Below are 19,134 nucleotides of genomic sequence, written 5' to 3'. Positions count from 1 at the left end.
CGTGCAGCTTTCCCTATGTTTCTTTTTATTCTGGATTCTTCTTATAGCGCGCTATTCTCTCGTTTTGGAGCGTTTCTGTCTTTTTCTTGTGCATATATTTGATAAGTCTTGGTTCCCGCCGAGCAAGCAGCATGGGCTTGTATGGGGTTCGGCGCAGCTTGGGGGGTTTTGTTTTCTCTTGAACTATGCCACTCGCTAGACTTGGGAGGAAAAAGTAAATTGGATATTGGGGGGCGTGGGCTGGGGTTGGATCATGTTATGCTTCATTGTGACGCTACAGGACGGATGTCAGACTATGAAGGCGATACTCGGGTTGGGAGAGTCTCTGTGTATAAGAGCTGTGAATATCCAACACGGGGAATGACGGGATTAGGGGCTCGTCATTTCGTCATGGGGAGACCATAGCGTTGTAGCACCAATCTATAGGCTTCTTACTTCCGTGGATGGTATTATCGTATGATGGGTTTCCGATTTGAGGAGAAATGAGAGAAGAAACTGGAAGGAAAATGAAAGGCGAATAGTCCCCTTGAACGATTGGGTCGCGTACATGTACATACGAACTAATACAGATCGTCCTGTACCTTACTCTGGAAGGTGCCAAGTTTCGTCGACGTGCCTGCGCTACTTAGTGCCTTAGTGGCTAAGTCTTGTTGGGAGCAAACTAGGTACGGACGGGATATAAGGTATCAAGGTCTCATCCGTTTGATTGACATCCGGGGAACTGGAATGACCAAAGACAATGTACCACAATGCAAACTCACTCTCCGTGTATTTCTCTCACATGCACGCTTCCCCCCCCCCCCCTCCTTCTCTCTATACAAGGTATGTATATATGTATGCTTACCTTTTACACATATTGTGCATTTAGATCCGCGCTCTTGATCGCTCGCCCAGGCACCGAAATACTAGTCGGCAAGAAACCGAATCCAACCCCCCCAAACCAACATCATACAGGGCTTCGAGTCCCGTGAACCTCAAAATACAACCCTCGCTTCGACGGAATGCCGCCAGCAAGCAAAGTTATGCCTTCCGGCCATGCCTCGCCCACTCGCGCAGGACGGTCTTCTTCAGCTTACCCGTGCTCGTCTTGGGCAATTCCGGCAACACCTCCACCTCCCGGGGCACCATGAACTTGCTGATGGTGCTCTGGTGCTTGGCCCAGGAGATGAGTTCCTCGGGGGTCAAGGTGCGACCCTCCTTCACCGTCACGTAGGCCTTGGGCCTCTCGCCCCAGTGGGAATCCGGCACGGCGACGACGGCCGCTTCCAGCAGGTCCGGGTGCTTGACTAGCATGCTCTCCAGGGCGACGGAGGATATGTTTTCGCCGCCTGATTTTTTTGGGGGGGAAGTGTGAGAGGTTAGAAGGAAAAAAAGAAAGAAAAAAAGAAAGAAAGAAAAAGAAAAGAGGAGCGGCGACATGTGACTAACCCGAAATGATAATATCCTTCGCCCGGTCGAGGATCTGGATGCTGCCGTCGGGATGCCACACGGCCAGGTCACCCGAGTGCAGCGCCCCGCCTGCGAAGAGCTTCCTGGTGGCTTCGGGGTCTTTGTAGTAGCCCTGGGCGCAGATGTTGCCGAAGAAGACGATCTCGCCGATTTCCTTGCCGTCCCTGGCCACGTCGACGAGGACGCCCTCGGGCTGGTCCGTCTTGATGATGCGGATCGGTAGGCTGGTCAGGAAGCCGTGGCCCTGGCGCGCCATCTTGGCGTACCGCTCGGCTGCCGGGAGGGTGTCCCATGACGGCATGTGGTAGCTCTTGGTGATGGGCCCGTAGGTTTCTGTCAGGCCGTAGACGTGGACGGGATGGAGGTTCAGCTTGGTCTATGGAGGTGAGTTGGGGTTAGCCAGGGGGAGAAGAGTGTGTGTGTAAGGTATGTGAAGGTCAAGGCAATATAGACGTACCATCTCCTCAAAGAGGTGGGCGGTCGGTGGGCTGGCTGCCACGGTTACCCTCACGGGATGGTCTAGCCTCTCGGCCTCCTTAGAGGAGCACAGGAGAGTGTTGACCGTCGGGGCGGCATTGAAGTGGGTGATGCCCTCCTCCTTGAGAAGTTTCCAGATGACGGGGTAGTCGATCTTCCTGAGACAGACGTGGGTCCCCCGAACTGCAGTGATGGACCAGGGGAAAGTCCAGCCCATGGCGTGGAACCTACACAGGACAAAGAAGAAAAGGCGACGTCGTCAGTCAAAATACCAACTACAGAACTGGACTACACCAGGAGGTCAAGGAGTAGATATGCGCGCCTACATGGGAAGCGTCCAGAGGTACTTGCACCTGCCGCTATGGTAATTGAGGCCGGATTCTACTATGTTAGCAAGAGCGGCCAGGTACGCTCCTCGGTGCGTGTAGACGACACCCTTGGGCCGGGAGGTGGTGCCAGAGGTGAAAGGGATGGCGATGATGCCGTTCTCGTCGGCGCACTGGGAATGAAGGCCGGCCCAACCACGGCCGCCCTGGTCGCGATCATGCTGCAGACCTTCCAGGATGGCCTCGTCGAAGGGCCCGCTGAGCTGTCCCTCGGTGGCATCGGTATCGGTGTCCACGATGAGGTGCACGTCTGGGTGGGCCTTCTTGAAATCGTCGAGCAGGTGGACGAACTCGGCATCCACCACAATGGAGTCGACCTCGGCGAAGTCGAAGATGTAGGTGATGTCGTCGGGTTTCAGGCGGTAATTGACGGCGACGTTGACGCCCCCGGCGGCGGCGATGCCGAAGATGGACTCGAGGAAGGCGGGCGTGTTGGTGGCCAGGATACCGACGCGGACGAGGCGGTGCTTGAGCAGGTAGTAGGCTAGGCCGCGGGCACGGTCGGCGAAGTCACGGTAGGACCGCCGCAGGGTCTTGCCGTTGGCTGTGATGTGGTAGATTGCCTCGGCATCGGGCTCAATGGCGGCGGCACGTTCTAGGAAGAAGGTCGGCGATAGCTGGTGGATGTTGTGGTCATGCTTGAACTCGCTTTCGGCCGGAGGCGACGAAGAGGACAGGAAGTGGCCAAGGAGGTTCCGAATGCGGGACGGAGGGCCTGACATGCTGGCAGCGAGATGGGTGAATAGGGAAGAACCAGGGGAGGGAAAGGCGAGAGAGTGGAAGACGGGCAGCCTGGAAAGAACGGAGAATGATCACGAGGATTTCAGACGCACACGACGGAATTCAAAGAGGGGGGAGGGAAGGCAAAGGAGTGTCTGATGAGAAGAACAGATGCGAAGTGAACCGGCCTTAGTAGAGATCCCCAATCACAGACCCTGTTAGCCGCTTCCTGCCGACCGAGATCACCAGGAGAACGACAGGGCGGTGGGGGCGGGGAGCGAAAGAGATGGAAAGAAAGGAGAAAGGACGATATTCAGTCCTAGGCCAAGGTGGGAGCTAGCTTCGAGTCGGTTTCAGGGACCGATGCTCGAGATGCGCTGCGCTTGACTAGCTTAATAAACCGTTTGGTCCATGGCCGTGATTTCTTGTTTTGGCTTCCTCCATACAAAACCCGCGGTGATCCTCGGCTATTGCAGGTTGTTGAAGAGACAAGCTGACAAGCTTGAGAGGAAGAGATGACTTTATACCTGAGTTAGGAAGCTTCCTTAAGGTAAGGTAAGGTACCCCATAATAATGCATCATACGGTGTACGGTGGATGTACCTACCTTAGGTAATTGCTGTGTTTACTTGGTACCATGTGGTGTCCACGGAGTACCTATTATATCCAAAGTTGGGGACTTGGGGGTACCTAGGTAGGTAGTGTAGAGGATCCATAGGGTCAAGAGACGACATTATAGAAAAGAGCATCCGAAAACGTGTAAACAGAATTGGAGGCTCTTCGTAGAAACCTGACGGGTCCAAACCTGCTTGAATTTCCGCGTAAAGCGAGAATACGTATCTTGAGAAGCTGTGACCGAGTCTGTAACTACAAACGAATTACAATACCGACCTAATACCATGTAACTGTGTCCGTACTCTGTAGTGCTCCATGAGATTGCTGGCTAGTTATTCACAGTTATTCCCGGTGCAAAAATGTGGAGGCGGGGGAGACAAGGGCCCAATATATGCTCAGTCCAAGTCATCAGCTAGTGCTCCTACCATGTATTATATAAGCGAGTTAGCGTTTGCCCTGTGCTCAGCCACCCAGTGGCAGCGTTCGCCACACCACTTTTACCAAGTAATGGGAGTCGCGCGTTGCAGAGCTGCTCTGTAATTACACCCTAGAGCGTACGCCGCATTTCACGCGACGACCCATCATCCTGCTGCTTGACTGGCCAGACGACGAAAGAAAAAAAGCGGCAGAACATGAAGAGGCTTCATCCCACCACAAACGGCGCACCCAAACTAATCGTAATCCTCCTCGACATCTCGTATAGCATCCACAACTCCCGTCAACAGACCCGCCTCCTCCCGGGCCCTCTATATCCCGAGTCAAATAAAGACCAACCGACTTTTCTTCTTTCGATTCTTACAGTCCACTGCCGCTTCCTCTCCTACGTCAAACCACGTTGGCGACGTTAAACCGCTTCAGCCATGGCCGCAATGTGAGTGTTCCACCGCCGGTTGCTCTATTGTAAGGATTATTCTAATACTTTTTTTCTTTTCTACGTCTATCAGCGAGAGTTTCGACGGTATCTACCTCGACCTGTCCACATCAAGCGGCAAATGCAGGTTCGCCGAGACGGGGTTGGGATGGAAGCCGGCTGGCGGTGGTGACACCTTCACACTCGATCATGAGCAAATAGCTTCTGCCCAATGGAGTCGCGCCGCCAGAGGCTACGAAATTAAGATTCTCAGCCGCGAGTCTCGCATTATTCAACTCGACGGTTTCCAGCAAGAGGCAAGAGACCTGGCCCAATACAATTTTTTTTTTCTTTCTTTCTCCTTCTTTATTTCTTCCCGCTTCGAGATAGGGCGGCGGCAGAGTGGTTTCTAACATCCGACTCTCCACAGGACCACGACCGTCTGAGCAAAATCTTCAAAAACTGGTACAGCACCGTCCTCGAGAACAAGGAGCATGCCCTCCGTGGTTGGAACTGGGGCAAGGCCGAATTTGGCAAGGCCGAGCTCTCTTTCAACGTCCAGAACCGTCCAGCCTTCGAAGTCCCCTACTCCGAGATCTCCAATACCAATCTAGCGGGCCGGAACGAAGTCGCCGTGGAATTCTCCCTGCCTTCCGACAAGAACGATACCGGTACGAATGGCCAGCTGGGCGGCGCTCGCGGTAAAGGGAAGAAGGCCGGAGCTGGCAAGGACCAGCTTGTCGAGATGCGTTTCTACATCCCCGGTACTGTTACCAAGAAGGAGGTCGACGGCGACGATGCGGGTAGTGATGTGGCAGAGGAGGAGAAGAACGCCGTCACCCTCTTCTACGACACACTTCTGGACAAGGCCGAGATTGGGGAGACTGCTGGCGACGCCATTGCCCAGTTTCTCGACATCTTGCATCTTACGCCAAGGTACGTTTTACGCATTATTCCATGACGTGCGCTTTACCGCCAGGTTGCCGCGACCTATGGCCCTGTGACACGAACTGACCCCGATTTCGAATTCCAGAGGACGATTCGATATCGACATGTACGACGCGTCGTTTCGACTGCGCGGTAAGACGTACGATTACAAAATCCAGTACGAAGCGATCAAAAAGTTCATGGTGCTCCCCAAGCCTGACGATGCCCACGTCATGGTCTGCATCGGCTTGGATCCGCCACTACGCCAGGGCCAGACGAGATACCCCTTTGTCGTCATGCAGTTCAAGAAGGACGACGAGGTGACCCTGGACGTAAATCTCACGGAAGAGCAGATCAAGGAGAAGTACGGCGACAGGCTACAGTCACGATACGAACAGCCTCTTCATCAAGTGATTACCTACATTTTCCGAGGGCTCGCCAACAAGAAGGTGACGACCCCAGCTCGGGACTTTCAAACGTAAGTTACCCCTATTGGTTTTTTTATTGTTTTTTTTTATTGTTATTTCTTCGCGTTCCAGAACGAATGCTGACATCCTTTTGCTCCCAGGCACCGCAATCAATTGGGCATCAAGTGCTCCATCAAGGCGAGCGAGGGCTTCTTATACCTGCTGGAGAAGGCGTTCATGTTCATCCCCAAGCCGGCAACATACATCGCGTACGAGCAGACGGCGTCCGTCACGTTCTCCCGCGTCAGCGGCGCCGTCTCGGCGCTCTCGACGTTCGACATCACGGTGCAGATGAAGAACGGGGCGGGCTCGACGCAGTTCAGCAACATCAGCCGCGAGGACCTGAAGGCGCTGGAGACGTTCTTCAAGCTCAAGAACCTGCGGGTCAAGAACGAGATCGACGAGGACGCCAACCTGCTGGCGGCGGCGCTCCGGGACCAGGACATGGACGACTCGGAGGACGAGGTGGTGGGCACCAAGGCGGACCGCGGCTCGGCGGACGAGGACGAGGAGAGCGTCGACGAGGACTTCCACGCCGATAGCGAGAGCGAGGTGGCGGAGGAGTTTGACTCGAACGTGGAGACGTCGGACTCGAGCGATGCGGAGAGTGGCGTTGACAATGCGATGGACGAGGGGGACGGCGAGGAAGAGGAGGAGGAGCGCCCGAAGAAGAAGAAAAAGGCAAACTGAGTTTCAGAACTGTTTCCCTCTTTGTCTTTGTGGAGGGAGAGGGAGGGGGCTTCTCGTTCTACAATGGTCTTGTCTCTCTACGGCGTGAAGAGGGGGAAATGCGCGAGATATTCCATGGTCAGGTTTTGGCGTTATGGCAAGGGGAGACGATGTCCTTTTGTTTCTTTTTTTTTAACTGGTTGATGTATTTTTCCTGTCTTAACATTTAGTTTCACCTGACACTGCAGGGAATAGACGAGAATAAGTCTCAAGTTTCAATCTCGGGGTTGTCTTTACGAATTTTCCCTATAATCATCCCCCTTGGTTAACGTACACAGATGCTGCCTCAACTCAACCCGTACCAAGCAGTATCTTAGGAGGGAGAGCTGTCGTCGTCGTACTCCCCAACTTACCTCGTACGATTCAAGAGAAAGGCAACAAGTAAATCAGATATAGAGAAGTACCTTACCCAGGTAGGCACCCGTAGCTGCCTGGCTCACAGAGAAAGCAGAGTGGGTAGATACACTGGTGGCCTGACTGACTGCCCCCACCTTCCGACTAGCTCGACGGGCGTGGTGTTTGTGCAAAGTTGATGAACGCATTCATCACATCATGGTTGGGGAAATGTCTGGGTTCGGATGCTCTTGTCTGACTGGATGAACTTAAAACCCTTGTGAGTGACTTCCAGGTTCAATTCCTTCCTCGACATACGAAAAACCGCCCGGCTGTTATATACACACATCACGGGCAAGCATCTCGGCAGGCAGCAAGTTCCCCCCAACTCCGCCATTGAAGATCACTAAACACCTTTTCCTAAACGGCGGCATCGCATTATTATTAGTTTTGCGCCCATGAGTCTTCGAAGTCGCCTTCGCGGGGGTTGCCAGTGCGGCCGCAACCGTTACATCATCGAAATTCCCGAGCACGCGAAGGATGCAGTTCAGGTCTTGTTCAACGCCGACTTACTACACCGTATGTCCAAGAAGCCATCTCTTTTTTTTTTTACTCATTTTTTTGTTTTTCTCTCCTTTCTATCCCACCTTGTCTTCTTGATTTCTCGTCCTCTGTTGCCACTCGAGGTATGCCCAACATGGCCCCTCGTCGGTCATGCATCGACGCGTATAGACATAGTTGCACATTTCATACGAACCGACCGTTCAGATATGGGACTCCCAGAATACTAACCGACAAAACCCCTCATCTGTCCAGAAAGACCCTTGGCAACACCGCTCGCCGCGTTCCTCCGCGTCCCGCTTTCATGGTACCACAGCACGACGCAGTCCTTCTTCCCGGACGAGACGCACTCCATGATACGCCGCGTCTTCGAGGGCCAGAACCCCCTGCAGCGGCAAACCAAGCGCTACTTCTGCGGGTTCTGCGGCACGCCGCTGTCCTACTGGACCGAGCGGCCCCCATCCGAGGCCGACTTTATCCAACTCACGCTGGCCAGCCTGTGCGGCGAGGATCTCCGGGACCTCGAGGACATGGGCCTGATCCCCGGATCCGAAGACGTCGGCCCCTCCCTCGTCTCGGAGGGAAGGGGGGGGCCGGTCAAGCCAGCGCAGACGACCGTGTCGGCGGTGGAGCGGACGACGCGGGGCGTGCCGTGGTTCGACAGCCTGGTGGAGGGGTCTCGGCTGGGGAACATCCGTCGGTCCCAGGAGGTCGAGCAGAGCGAGGGGGGTGGTGGTGTGAGGGTGGAGTGGGAAGTCATCGAGTGGACCGAAGGTGAAGATGAGGCCGGCAGGTCAGTCGAAGAAGCCCCGGAGGCCGGGGCGGAAGACGTGGAAATGGGCGGCACCTCCGGCAAGCGTAAGCGACGTGGGGATGGGGATTCGGATGCGACTGCCGAGGCGGCGCACTGAGAAGGGAGGCCGAGAAGAAGGAGAGGAGAGGAATGAGCTGAGGAGGAGGAAGGCCTATGCCGCGTATTCTGTAAATCCTCTTTGCCATCCGCCTTGCCTTCTCTTTAGCCGCCCGTTCCCGTGGCTGTCCTTCTTTCGTGTCATTATTTCATACCCAGCAGGGCGCTGTACAGCGTGGCGATGGAGGACAACGTCGCAGTGGGCCGAAGCGGCCTACGAAGTGTACAGATTAATTAAGCCGCAACGCTGAGCCCACCTACGTATAAATAGATTCATTTCTCTTCTGTTTTTACCCGGCAGATATTGATACGTCAAGGTGGGGAAGGGTGCACGGGAAGCATTTGTTGTCGTCTATCGATATGAAACGACGGCCGAGGTGACACAAGGTAGATAGATTGGGAGGCTGGGATGTGGTCAACTCGACAGTGACGTACGCAGACGAAGATAGCTATCGCGTTCGTAGCGTCGCCCAGGAGATAGGATGATGTGGAAGTAGGGTTGAAAATGCATTCCGTCCGTGCTGTGATGGTATCGAAAGGGCAGTGTCCGAACTCCGTAGCAATGATTTGGATACCACCCTAACTTTCCTAATCCTTCCATGCTCGCATCAGCTCAGCAGCCACGCGTGGTGAAACAAGCTCGGGTTTATTAGCAACACTAATTGTGTGTTTGTTTGTTTGTGTGTTTGTTGTTGGGAGGGAGTGTAAGTAATAAACAAACATGTTATGTTATATTGACATGAACATTATTAATACCGGATATTTGCGGTCGGGGATCCCGTCGTCGAGGGCAAGATTGTCCGAAGATCTGCCAGGACCAGATCGCAGCAGGGTCACCACGGGGTGAGTCGGCGGAAGAGCAAGGAGAATAAGCCGGCCGGGACCAATGTCTGTAAGTTTAGCATCCATCTTCCATTACTCGCGTCTCGCATTTCGTATTTTGGCATTTGTCGACCGCGTCTGGCATCGTGCATCGTGCATCGTGCATTTCGCATCTCATTTCGCATCTCATCTTGCATGGGCATTTCCGTGTTGGCAGGGAGAGGACGACGTGCATGAGTGATGTGATGATGGTGGCTTCAACCTCGGCTATCCAAGACTCTCACGACCGGGAGAAGACCAACAGCCGTCCCTACTCCCCTACTTTGTAGGCCGTGTCTTGGGCTCGCTTGTCGGAAGGTAATCATACTGATTCCGAAATCCTCAAAGCGACATGAAGGGTCGAAAAGTGTGCCCGGACATTCGGGACAAGCGAGTACTAAATAATCATCACGAGAGTGGACGTGGGGAGACGCCCGGACGGGCTGGACCGAAGTTTTGGCGATGCACTGGGGGGAACGGTGGGTGGTATCAGAATTTCTAGAAACGAGGGAAGGCAGCCATTAATCAAGTGTTATCTTTGATGCGGTGCTCCATAAGTCTCTGGATAAATACTCGGTTCAGGCCGTTGAGTTGGTCCATCGAGGATGATGAGATTGCCGTGTGACCAAGCCGGTCGGGACGCAGGTACAACGGACTCACGTAGACCAAGGTTGTCAAGCTGACGCGATGTTTCGGTGTAAGTGTAGACAGACGTATTCGTATCCGCAGATGTGGGGGTTCCCTGCTTGACAGTGAGGGAGGGAACTTTGAAAGACGGGCAAAAGATAAGATGGGAAACTCCATCTTCAGAAGGCAATTATTATCCATTCGTAGGACAGAGTCCCTACGATGTACGAAGTAAGGTACGAAAGTAATTAGGGGTATGCATGAATAAGGTAGGTACGCAATGGGCTTTCTCAAGATAGGAATATTTCGATTGCAAGATGGTTTCGCAGTTCTCGGAAAGGCGGCCCGTTTATCCTGTTTCGGCCGGGCGGAGACTCGGAGTATAAAAAAAAAAAAGGAGAAAAATGGGGTTGGTCACGACCCCCTCATGAGATCCCAGGTTTCATGGGAAAAAGGCAAGGTGGGGTAAGGGTAGGGAGAGGGGCAGCGAGGGGCAGCGAATCGTTTGATCACGTCCTAATAATCTGTCCCCTACCGTACGGATGCCTGCCCTGTTTTGTTTCTCGGACCCCGCGGTAGGGGGTGGTTGAGCGTGCCTGGCGGGGTTCGGGCTCTTTATACCAAACACAGGACAGTACAGTCCTTTCGGTCCTTGTACGGTACGAAGTAGGAGGGATAACATGTCGACACCCAGAGGTAATATTCCGTAAGGTAGACAAAGTAGCATGTCCATAATAAGGTAGGTAAACAATAAGGGAAAGAGCACTTCACACAAATCATTCCCCAACAGTCGGCGGGACCAGCAAATGGCAGTTGATCCTTCTCATACCATCGGTTATTCCAAGCGCCATGTACAGGGTGCCTTCCTTGATCAGGAACCATGACATGACAGCCCAGGCAGGCAAACCCCAGCATTCCCGCCCCGCCCCTTAGCTGCGGCTGCTCCTCGTTCCGATCTTTTCCCGACGCGACGCACAACAACGCGGAGGAATTGAGCAACTCCCATTGACGGACGGGGACAAATTCCACGGAGTACTGTAGGTACGGGTTCGGCATTCTCGCCGTGTCGTGATACAAGAAAGTCCCGGTAGAGGTGGCGCTGTCAGTACATATGCGTCGAGCAGGAAAATGCGTCAAAGTACGTACGGAGTTTGGCCATTACACATGTACATATATGGACGTGCACATCATACAAACGTACTTGCCTTAGGTAGTGTACATTACAGACAGGCCAGCCAGGGGAAGAGGTCCCAGCCGCAAGGTCCCCCAGGAAGGAGAATACCAGACCCTGGTCGGTCAGCAGGTCATCTGTGCACCGCATTGTGCCCAGAAGCTGGGGTGTGGAGTAAGCCACCATGTGAGCCTTGGGGATGTCCGAAGTACGAATACGTTGTCATTGATACTACATATAGGTAGGTACTCAGCATGATACTCAGTACTGCACCTTGACAATTAAGGTAGGCGCCACGAAGGCGTACCTTCTCAGGGATGGTCAGTGGTCAGTGCCTGCCTTGAGATGTGGTGACAAGCCATCGCGGGGACCCCTCTCTTGGACTTGCATGAATGCACGCACCGCCTTGGGGCCCTAAGGTAGAGGCAGTTACCGGTCAAACAAGTGTCCGTACTCCGTACTCCGTACTTCGTACTTGCACGCTCCGTACATGCTTCATTCGTACAACGTACAACGTACAATATGCGCCCACTGTTGTTCCAAGGTTCTCGCAATTCGCGTTTCTCCCGCACCCACCCCCGCGCTTCGCTCGTCTCCTCTCCATCACCATCACCATCACCATCACTATCACCATCACTATCACCGTCACCGTCATCCCGTATGGAACCTCCCCGTGCCGTGGCCGTGATACTCACTTGTCGCGAACATACACAAGCCACCCGCACGCGTGCCTGCCTGCAGGCAGCGGCACATTCAGATGACCGTTTCTCCCCTCACCCTCTCTCTGCCTCTCTCTCTCTCTCTCCGACTCTTTCTCCCTCTCTATTTCTCGTCCTATACACACAAAATATATGCAACTTTGACCACATGGATTGTGTGCACCTCTACGTACCTATCACACGTTTTACGACCAACACCCCTCCCCCCCGGCAGCTCGTGTCCTTGTATCCGCCTGCCCGCCCTCCCCGGTCACGGCAACCTTTCCCTAAGATCCTCGGTGACGACGGTCCGAGAAATGGGGCGAACCGGGGCGTACGACGTAGCGGCGACTAGTCTCCTCACTACAAGTCGCTATAAGCCCGCTACAGGGGACCACCTTATTCCTTTCGTTACCTCTCGCAACCGGTCAAGTCCTGTCCTAGCGGCGCTTCCGACACAACTGACATGTCTAATTTGTCCGTAAAGTTCTCCGCTATGCTAATGCCCTCTTCTGTCAGATCACGTTATTACGTAGGTTGGGAATACAACGTGCCTTATATTGTGCAGCAAAGCTACCGAGAGGGGACTGTCCCCCCTTTCGATCGTACCAATACCCGAGACGTCCTCGACTCATGGCCTCCGTTGCCGCCAGGCCCGGCGCCAGGCCCGGCGCCATCATACCTACTACCTACTCGCCCTATTCTGCCTACAGCCACGACGCTTTATTTTAATCTACTACCAAAGCTATGGGAGCACTGCGACTGGGTCCATGATCCAAGGCCCAAGGTCCAAGGTCCATTAGGTCGGCATTGATCGAACATCCTGGTATCCCGTACTTAAGACCGATCAGCCATCAACACACCCCTCCTCGCCTTCTCATCCCTGTCTTGGTCTCCTCCTCTCTCCTCTTCCCCATTATAAATGTTTCTATAGCCCTCCCTCCCCCTACCGTCTCGCATCTATAAAGGTTCTTCCAATCCACGGCCCTTTGGTTTATTGTTTGTTTTTGGATCTCTCCATCCATCCCCTCTGTTCCTCTTCAATACCGGTCAGCTCCATCAGTAGAGCAGATCGTCAAGTCGAGAAGCGTCCGTTAGAACGCTTGTACCCTCACCAACGACCAAAAGACCAGACATATAAACAGCAATCATGTCTCTTCCCAAGGACTTCCTCTGGGGCTTCGCCACTGCTGCGTATGTTATGCCGTCTCCTTCACTTCTTGTTGCTTTTCTCCCTCCAGCTCCTGTTCTCGAAATCATCTATTCCCCCTTTATTTTTTTTCCTCCCCCGCCCTTCCCCTGGCCAGCCTTCCCCTCCCTTTCTCCTCACCTTTATCCCCATCGGGACATCTCGTCCTGCGGATGAACATCATCCTGTCCCCTCCATGCCTTGATCCACCCACTGCATCCTGTAAACTTCTGGCCCCACCTATTCCAAACTCGTGCTCATGGGAATTACCAACCATCCCCCCGCGCTCGGCTCATTTGCTTCCGGAGACACGTCGTTGGTTGGCCAAGGGAGAAGGGGAAACAAATGATCCTGGCGGGCGGCCCTCGCCCAGTCGGTTGCCGGTCTTGGAAACGAATGCTAACAGTTTCTGCAGCTACCAGGTCGAGGGCTCCCCCGAGAAGGATGGCCGTGGACCGACCATCTGGGATGAGTTCTGCAAGATTCCGGGCAAGATTGCGGATGGCTCTTCCGGTGCCGTAGCCTGCGACTCCTACAACCGTACTGCCGAGGACATCTCCCTCATCAAATCTCTCGGCGCCAACTGCTACCGCTTCTCTCTGGCGTGGTCCCGTATCATCCCCCTAGGCGGCCGCAACGACCCCATCAACCAGGCCGGTATCGACCACTACGTCAAGTTCGTCGATGACCTGCTCGAGGCTGGCATCACCCCTTTCATTACCCTGCTTCACTGGGACGTTCCCGATGCCCTTGACAAGCGATACGGCGGTCTTCTCAACCGCGAGGAGTTCCCTCTGGACTTTGAGAACTACGCCCGTGTGGTCTACAAGGCCATCCCCAAGTGCAAGAACTGGATCACCTTCAACGAGCCCTGGTGCTCGTCCATTCTCGGCTACAGCGTCGGTGCCTTCGCCCCCGGCCGCACCTCGAACCGCGACAAGTCGCCCGTCGGCGACAGCTCCCGCGAGCCGTGGATTGTCGGCCATAACCTCCTCGTCGCCCACGGCCGCGCCGTCAAGGTCTACCGCGAGGAGTTCAAGCCTACCCAGGGTGGCCAGATCGGCATCACCCTCAACGGCGACGCCACCTACCCCTGGGACCCCGAGGACCCCGCCGACGTTGAGGCCGCGAACCGCAAGATCGAGTTTGCCATCTCCTGGTTTGCGGACCCCGTCTACTTCGGCAAGTACCCCGACTCCATGCGCAAGCAGCTCGGCGACCGCCTGCCCGAGTTCACCGAGGAGGAGCGCGCCCTGGTCCAGGGCTCCAACGACTTCTACGGCATGAACCACTACACCGCCAACTACGTCCGCCACAAGACCGGCACCCCGCCTCCCGAGGACTACCTCGGTAACCTCGAGACCCTCTTCTGGTCCAAGAGCGGCGAGTGCATCGGCCCCGAGACCGAGTCGCCCTGGCTGCGTCCCAACCCCCAGGGTTTCCGCAACCTCATCAACTGGCTCTCCAAGCGCTACAACTACCCCCCCATCTACGTTACCGAGAACGGCACCTCCATCTTGAAGGAAAACGACAAGCCCGTCGAGGAGATTCTCGAAGACACCCTGCGTGTTGAGTACTTCGACACCTACGTCAAGGCCTTGGCCAAGGCCGTCTCCGAGGACGGCTGCAACGTAAAGGGCTACATGGCCTGGTCGCTCCTCGACAACTTCGAGTGGGCTGAGGGCTACGTCACCCGCTTTGGTGTCACCTACGTCGACTATGAGAAGGACCAGAAGCGCTTCCCCAAGAAGAGCGCCCAGAGCCTCAAGCCTCTCTTCGACAGCCTTATCAAGAAGGACTGAGCATGTCCCAGGCGTGTTGTGCGACAGAGGAGGAGAGAATCAAGAGCCTTCTTTTCCTCTCACCCATCCCCCCCAAACCCTCCATCCTCTTCTTGTTTTCTGATCCCATCCCTCCATCACCACAATACCCCACTAACATATCCCACCCCACCCAGGAGGACGCTCCTCCATGCATAAGAGGAGGAAAGTAAGGAACTGGAACGGACGTATGCATCATCATACCATTACATAGGAGGGAGGAAAAGGCGACCCTGGAACAGACCAGGGAGATGTTGTTTCTATCAAGCTTGGATGATCATGATAAAAGAGCAGAGCCCCCCCCCTGTCTCGTGTTGTTGAAAGGACAAGGCGAGTGTAAGACACACTTGAACGGGGAAAGACAATGAGACATTTCATTGAAGAGGAGACGATAAAAGAACTAGATCTGGGGATTCTTCTCTGTCGAAGAGGAGAGAGAAACCCAAAAAAGATCATGATTCCATAAAAAACTGATCGCTTGCTTGGGCCGATAGAGTGATTCTGCCGCATTCATCTTTGCTTCCTTCCTATCGATTCTCTTGCTCACTCCTATTGACCAGGGGGGGGGGTCAACCGTTAGGTCGGACGCCGTAGTAAACCCGTCTCTCGGTACGGAACGGGGACGTCGTGTGGTTGGTGATATGGTGGTCGGTACCCGATGTCTGTCGAACAGACCACAGTCTTTTCGGTTACGTAATAGGCCGGATTGCCAAGAGTATAATCCGGGTGGACGCTTACAGAATCTGCACCATATAAAATACGGTGGCAGCGTTTCCCTGACGGTCTAAGACAGTCATAATCGTACACAATTACCTCAATTAATTTCGACCTATTTTTATAACGATTTTAACTACGCTTTATCTAATAATTAAGAGTCTCACTTACTAAGTAAAGATATACCTATTTTACCTACTCTTTTACCACTACTACTAAATTAAGAAGCTATCTAGCTACGCCGATATAGCGTGTTAATCTACAAATAACCATTAAGATATCGTATCTTAGCCCTATTACGTATAAAACCTATAAGGATTAGGAGCTTTAGCGATGCCTATACGAATCGGTTACCACTTATAACAACGTATAGAGGTTTCTCCGCCTAGTCGATCCGACTTAGTCCCCCGAGGAGTCTATAATACCGGATTACGGTTCTTTCCCCTCTATAATACCTAGGCGTACGCCTACGTAATATCTCGACGTTACGGACGTTGGCCAGAAAGTATACGATGTCGAAATCGCGCGCTGGAAGATCCTATAAACGTAATACGATAGCTACCTAAAAGGGATTAACGCTATACTAACCTAGCAGGTTAATACTATCGACTAAAGCCGTAGATAACTACTACGAGGAGGTATACCTCGCGAGGTATATATAGCCGTTAAACGCGATACGGATTAGTACCTAGCCACCCGCTAAACCGATACCCACGAAGAGTATATTAAGTATACCCGTTACCCTGCGAATAGCCTTAAAAAGCTCGGGGAGTAGTTAGATAAGTAGCAGCTACTACTATAAAGCTATAAAGATACTGGTTTAAAGCCCGCCATGTATATATAGGTTATAGACTTCTTTAAAGGTATACGCCCCTATACCGGCCGCGATTAGACTAAGGCCGAGGGTCGCCTAATAGATAACCAGGTAATTATACCTGAAGACCTTTACACCCTCGGTCAGAAGTATATTAACACCAGACTTAAAGACTAAGGAAAACGCGGTAGCCACCGCGCTATAGTATTCCCTACACTACACACCGGAAGCGAAAAGGGTAAAGATACCTTAGAGGCCACGGCCAAGCCCCGTAAGAAGGGCGGCCGTGGGAAGAATAAAGCTAAGAATCCCACTGCCGCGGCATCTATAGCTATACCTTTAGCTGCTTTAGCTGCTTTACCTACTTTAGCTAACCGTTCCTCTTCTAAATACCGCTAATCTACTCTATAGAGAGGTTAGATCTACCGTGTATACGCTATACCTAGTCACGATATTAACACTTACTTCTATCTATTCCCGGATACGGTATATAACGATTAGACACCCTTCGAGAGCACTAAAATAACCGTCTAACGGATCCTTAAATACGACACCTCGCTACACGCGGAAGTAAAAGAACTACGCACCGTAAAGAAGGTAAAGAAGGATATAAGCCGGGACTCTATATAGCTTAAAAAGGCGTGACTTAACTATAGTAGCGTTCGTAGCGGCGTCTCCTACGCCGCTAGCTTTATAGCAGGAACCGCTACTACTAGTTACCCTCTTCGAACCTCTGCTATCCTCGATTCCGGCGCCACTATTTATATATTTAACGATTTTTCCCGTTTTTCTAATTTTACACCCGCTATATAGGGGGACTACGTAGTAGCCGGTAGTTCGTCCCTGCCTATTAAAGGTTACGGTAACGTGACCGTAAGATTAAACGGACTAATAGGAGGCCTTGATTTCAGGCTATTAAACATCGTATACTACGAGGATTTTGCCTGTAATTTAATCTCTAACCAACGCCTACGTCTTCGAGGATACTAGTAGGATTAGAAGCCACTAAATAACTATATTCGGCGTTCTGATAGATCTATACTATACTAGCTAAATCACTGCTTCGATCAAACCGTTATTAAATATATACCCTCTAACTAATCTACGGCTGCTTTTCTAGGCTCTTCTTCTTCTTCTTCTACTACCCGAAAAGGCGTCTATAAATTAACGATATAGTATCTAAGTACTATGGAGGGTATCTTATAGCATCTACGCCTAGGGCACATAGGCCCTAAACCACTTAGGCACCTAGAAGAGCAGACGCAGGGGGTTAAGATCAAGGGACTAATAACTATTGACTATAAGGCCTACGAGCTTATAAAGATAAAACGGTACGTTAGCAGGCGCCCTCGCACTATACCTACCTACGTAGGGGAGCGATAGGCGATTAATTTCACGGATTCTAAACGAACGTCCGACAGGGACTTAAGGTTTATATTTTTCACCGACCGTTATAGTGGTTTTACGGCCACCTACATTATAAAGAGTAAGCTAATAGTGGATATCCTCGTAATAATCAAGGAATTCCTCGCCTAAGTGGACCGTTAATTAGGCTATAAGGTGCGCGTTTTCGAATCTAATAACGAACTAACTTAATCCCACGATATCACCTAATTCCTATATAACGAGGGCATCCTTGTAGAGGTATCTGCTACCGACACTTAAGCATAGAACGGGGGTGCCGAACGCGCTATTACCGTGGTTATTTCGAAGGATTATACGATAAATATCCACGTAAAACTACCGCCGTTTATATAGCCTAAGGCTATTCCCACGGCAGTATACGTCTATAACCGGACGTCACGAAGGTAGTAAAAGGATTAGAAAACGCCCTATAAGGCCCTCTTTAAAAAGAAGCCGATTTTATCATACCTTCGAGCTTACGGCTATAAAGCGTACGCGATAATAAAGGACGCCTAAAAGGCTACTAATAAGCTATCAAATCATATCGCTCCTCGCGCCTATATCGGCTACCTTATCGGCTATGATTCTACTAATATTTTCCGTATCTAGGTACCTAGCCTACGCCGCTATAACCGCGTTATTCGAACGCGCGATATAGATTTTAATGAACGCGCCTTCTTTAACGGCGATATCGCCACCTTTAAGGACGACCTCCGTTAATTAACTAAGGAGTAATTAGAAGACCTAATTAGTCAGATCGAGCAGGAGAAGGCTAGAGATTCATAGCCATTTACGGACGTATAAGCTAAAGACCTCCCCTTTATATAACGGCTTATTTTGAATTATTAGATCCGGGGGTAAACGCCCCCGGATCCCCTTCCTCGACGGCTTTACCGTTAAGGTTATAGTCCGTAATGCCCGGCCATAAGGGGGTAAAGGAGGCTATCTCGAGTTAATCAGGATAAGATTTAGGTTATAAATAGTGTAATTTAGCCGGTATAATGCCTAATCACTATCTATATCCGCCCGATCTATTACTTCCTACTCTATTAATAACCCCGCCGTCGGTTATAGCGCTAATAGTAGCCGTTATATTAGGAAACCATAATTACCCCTACGATCGTAGGGTTCTAGGATAACGGAATATAGTGCTACGATACCCCTATAGCTACGGCTATAGGGCTCCTATTAAATAAAGGAGCGTAACTAATTCGGTAAGGAGATAGCTAGAAAAGAGACTATTAGGTTATAGTATTTAACGCTAGCCGTTATATACCTAATATATATATATTAAATAGGATTTCGCTAACTAAATTACGGTTAAAAAGGTCTACGCCTATAGCGCTACAGCGACGCTTAACGATACTCTATAAATTTATAGCCCCGGCGGTAGCTACCGGAAGCACGACTAGG

General features: G+C 52.1%; 5 protein-coding genes across 5 annotated transcripts; 3 read left to right on the top strand and 2 right to left on the bottom strand.

Annotated features, from left to right (window-relative positions):
- Positions 1-789: 789 nt before the first annotated feature.
- SODALDRAFT_333431 (2-succinylbenzoate-CoA ligase) lies at positions 790-3,509 on the bottom strand. The gene is made up of 4 exons (XM_028611968.1): positions 2,253-3,509; positions 1,907-2,153; positions 1,429-1,825; positions 790-1,328 (listed from the first exon to the last, which is right to left on the bottom strand). Exons 1-4 carry the CDS (start codon positions 3,032-3,034, stop codon positions 1,021-1,023), a joined length of 1,734 nt encoding a protein of 577 aa, XP_028466612.1. The 5' UTR covers positions 3,035-3,509; the 3' UTR covers positions 790-1,020.
- Positions 3,510-4,259: 750 nt separating this feature from the next.
- Positions 4,260-6,845, top strand: SODALDRAFT_333430 (FACT complex subunit pob-3). Its single transcript, XM_028611967.1, has 5 exons — positions 4,260-4,517; positions 4,591-4,813; positions 4,927-5,432; positions 5,530-5,901; positions 5,992-6,845. The coding sequence occupies exons 1-5, from the start codon at positions 4,507-4,509 to the stop codon at positions 6,578-6,580; spliced, it is 1,701 nt and encodes a 566-aa protein (XP_028466611.1). The 5' UTR covers positions 4,260-4,506; the 3' UTR covers positions 6,581-6,845.
- Positions 6,846-7,200: 355 nt separating this feature from the next.
- On the top strand, positions 7,201-8,681 carry SODALDRAFT_333428 (hypothetical protein). The gene is made up of 2 exons (XM_028611966.1): positions 7,201-7,531; positions 7,769-8,681. The coding sequence occupies exons 1-2, from the start codon at positions 7,411-7,413 to the stop codon at positions 8,422-8,424; spliced, it is 777 nt and encodes a 258-aa protein (XP_028466610.1). The 5' UTR covers positions 7,201-7,410; the 3' UTR covers positions 8,425-8,681.
- Positions 8,529-10,088, bottom strand: SODALDRAFT_359911 (hypothetical protein; the record flags this gene model as incomplete). The annotated part of the gene is made up of 8 exons (XM_028614221.1): positions 8,529-8,548; positions 8,579-8,637; positions 8,718-8,827; positions 8,859-9,002; positions 9,180-9,313; positions 9,379-9,435; positions 9,508-9,751; positions 9,858-10,088. 8 exons carry the CDS (start codon positions 10,086-10,088, stop codon positions 8,529-8,531), a joined length of 999 nt encoding a protein of 332 aa, XP_028466609.1.
- Positions 10,089-12,930: 2,842 nt separating this feature from the next.
- On the top strand, positions 12,931-14,771 carry SODALDRAFT_359909 (beta-glucosidase A; the record flags this gene model as incomplete). The annotated part of the gene is made up of 2 exons (XM_028614220.1): positions 12,931-12,974; positions 13,088-14,771. The coding sequence occupies 2 exons, from the start codon at positions 12,931-12,933 to the stop codon at positions 14,769-14,771; spliced, it is 1,728 nt and encodes a 575-aa protein (XP_028466608.1).
- Between the last annotated feature and the right edge of the window lie 4,363 nt (positions 14,772-19,134).

The sequence above is a fragment of the Sodiomyces alkalinus genome (assembly GCF_003711515.1).
Source record: "Sodiomyces alkalinus F11 unplaced genomic scaffold SODALscaffold_5, whole genome shotgun sequence".
NCBI lineage: Eukaryota > Fungi > Ascomycota > Sordariomycetes > Glomerellales > Plectosphaerellaceae > Sodiomyces > Sodiomyces alkalinus.
The sequence above is the reverse complement of the archived record's forward strand: the minus strand, read 5'-3'. Positions and strand labels throughout refer to the sequence as shown.

Bases quoted from the DNA above. Each gene is read 5' to 3' on its own strand.
- SODALDRAFT_333431 (XM_028611968.1), bottom strand. From the start codon at position 3,034: ATGTCAGGCCCTCCGTCCCGCATTCGGAACCTCCTTGGCCACTTCCTG. The intron at 2,154-2,252 runs GTAGGCGCGCAT...TGTCCTGTGTAG, and splicing joins TACCTCTGGACGCTTCCCAT to GTTCCACGCCATGGGCTGGA. The intron at 1,826-1,906 runs GTACGTCTATAT...TCACCTCCATAG, and splicing joins CCCACCTCTTTGAGGAGATG to ACCAAGCTGAACCTCCATCC.
- SODALDRAFT_333430 (XM_028611967.1), top strand. The intron at 4,814-4,926 runs GCAAGAGACCTG...GACTCTCCACAG, and splicing joins TCGACGGTTTCCAGCAAGAG to GACCACGACCGTCTGAGCAA. The intron at 5,433-5,529 runs GTACGTTTTACG...TTCGAATTCCAG, and splicing joins ATCTTGCATCTTACGCCAAG to AGGACGATTCGATATCGACA.
- SODALDRAFT_333428 (XM_028611966.1), top strand. From the start codon at position 7,411: ATGAGTCTTCGAAGTCGCCTTCGCGGGGGTTGCCAGTGCGGCCGCAAC. The intron at 7,532-7,768 runs GTATGTCCAAGA...TCATCTGTCCAG, and splicing joins CAACGCCGACTTACTACACC to AAAGACCCTTGGCAACACCG.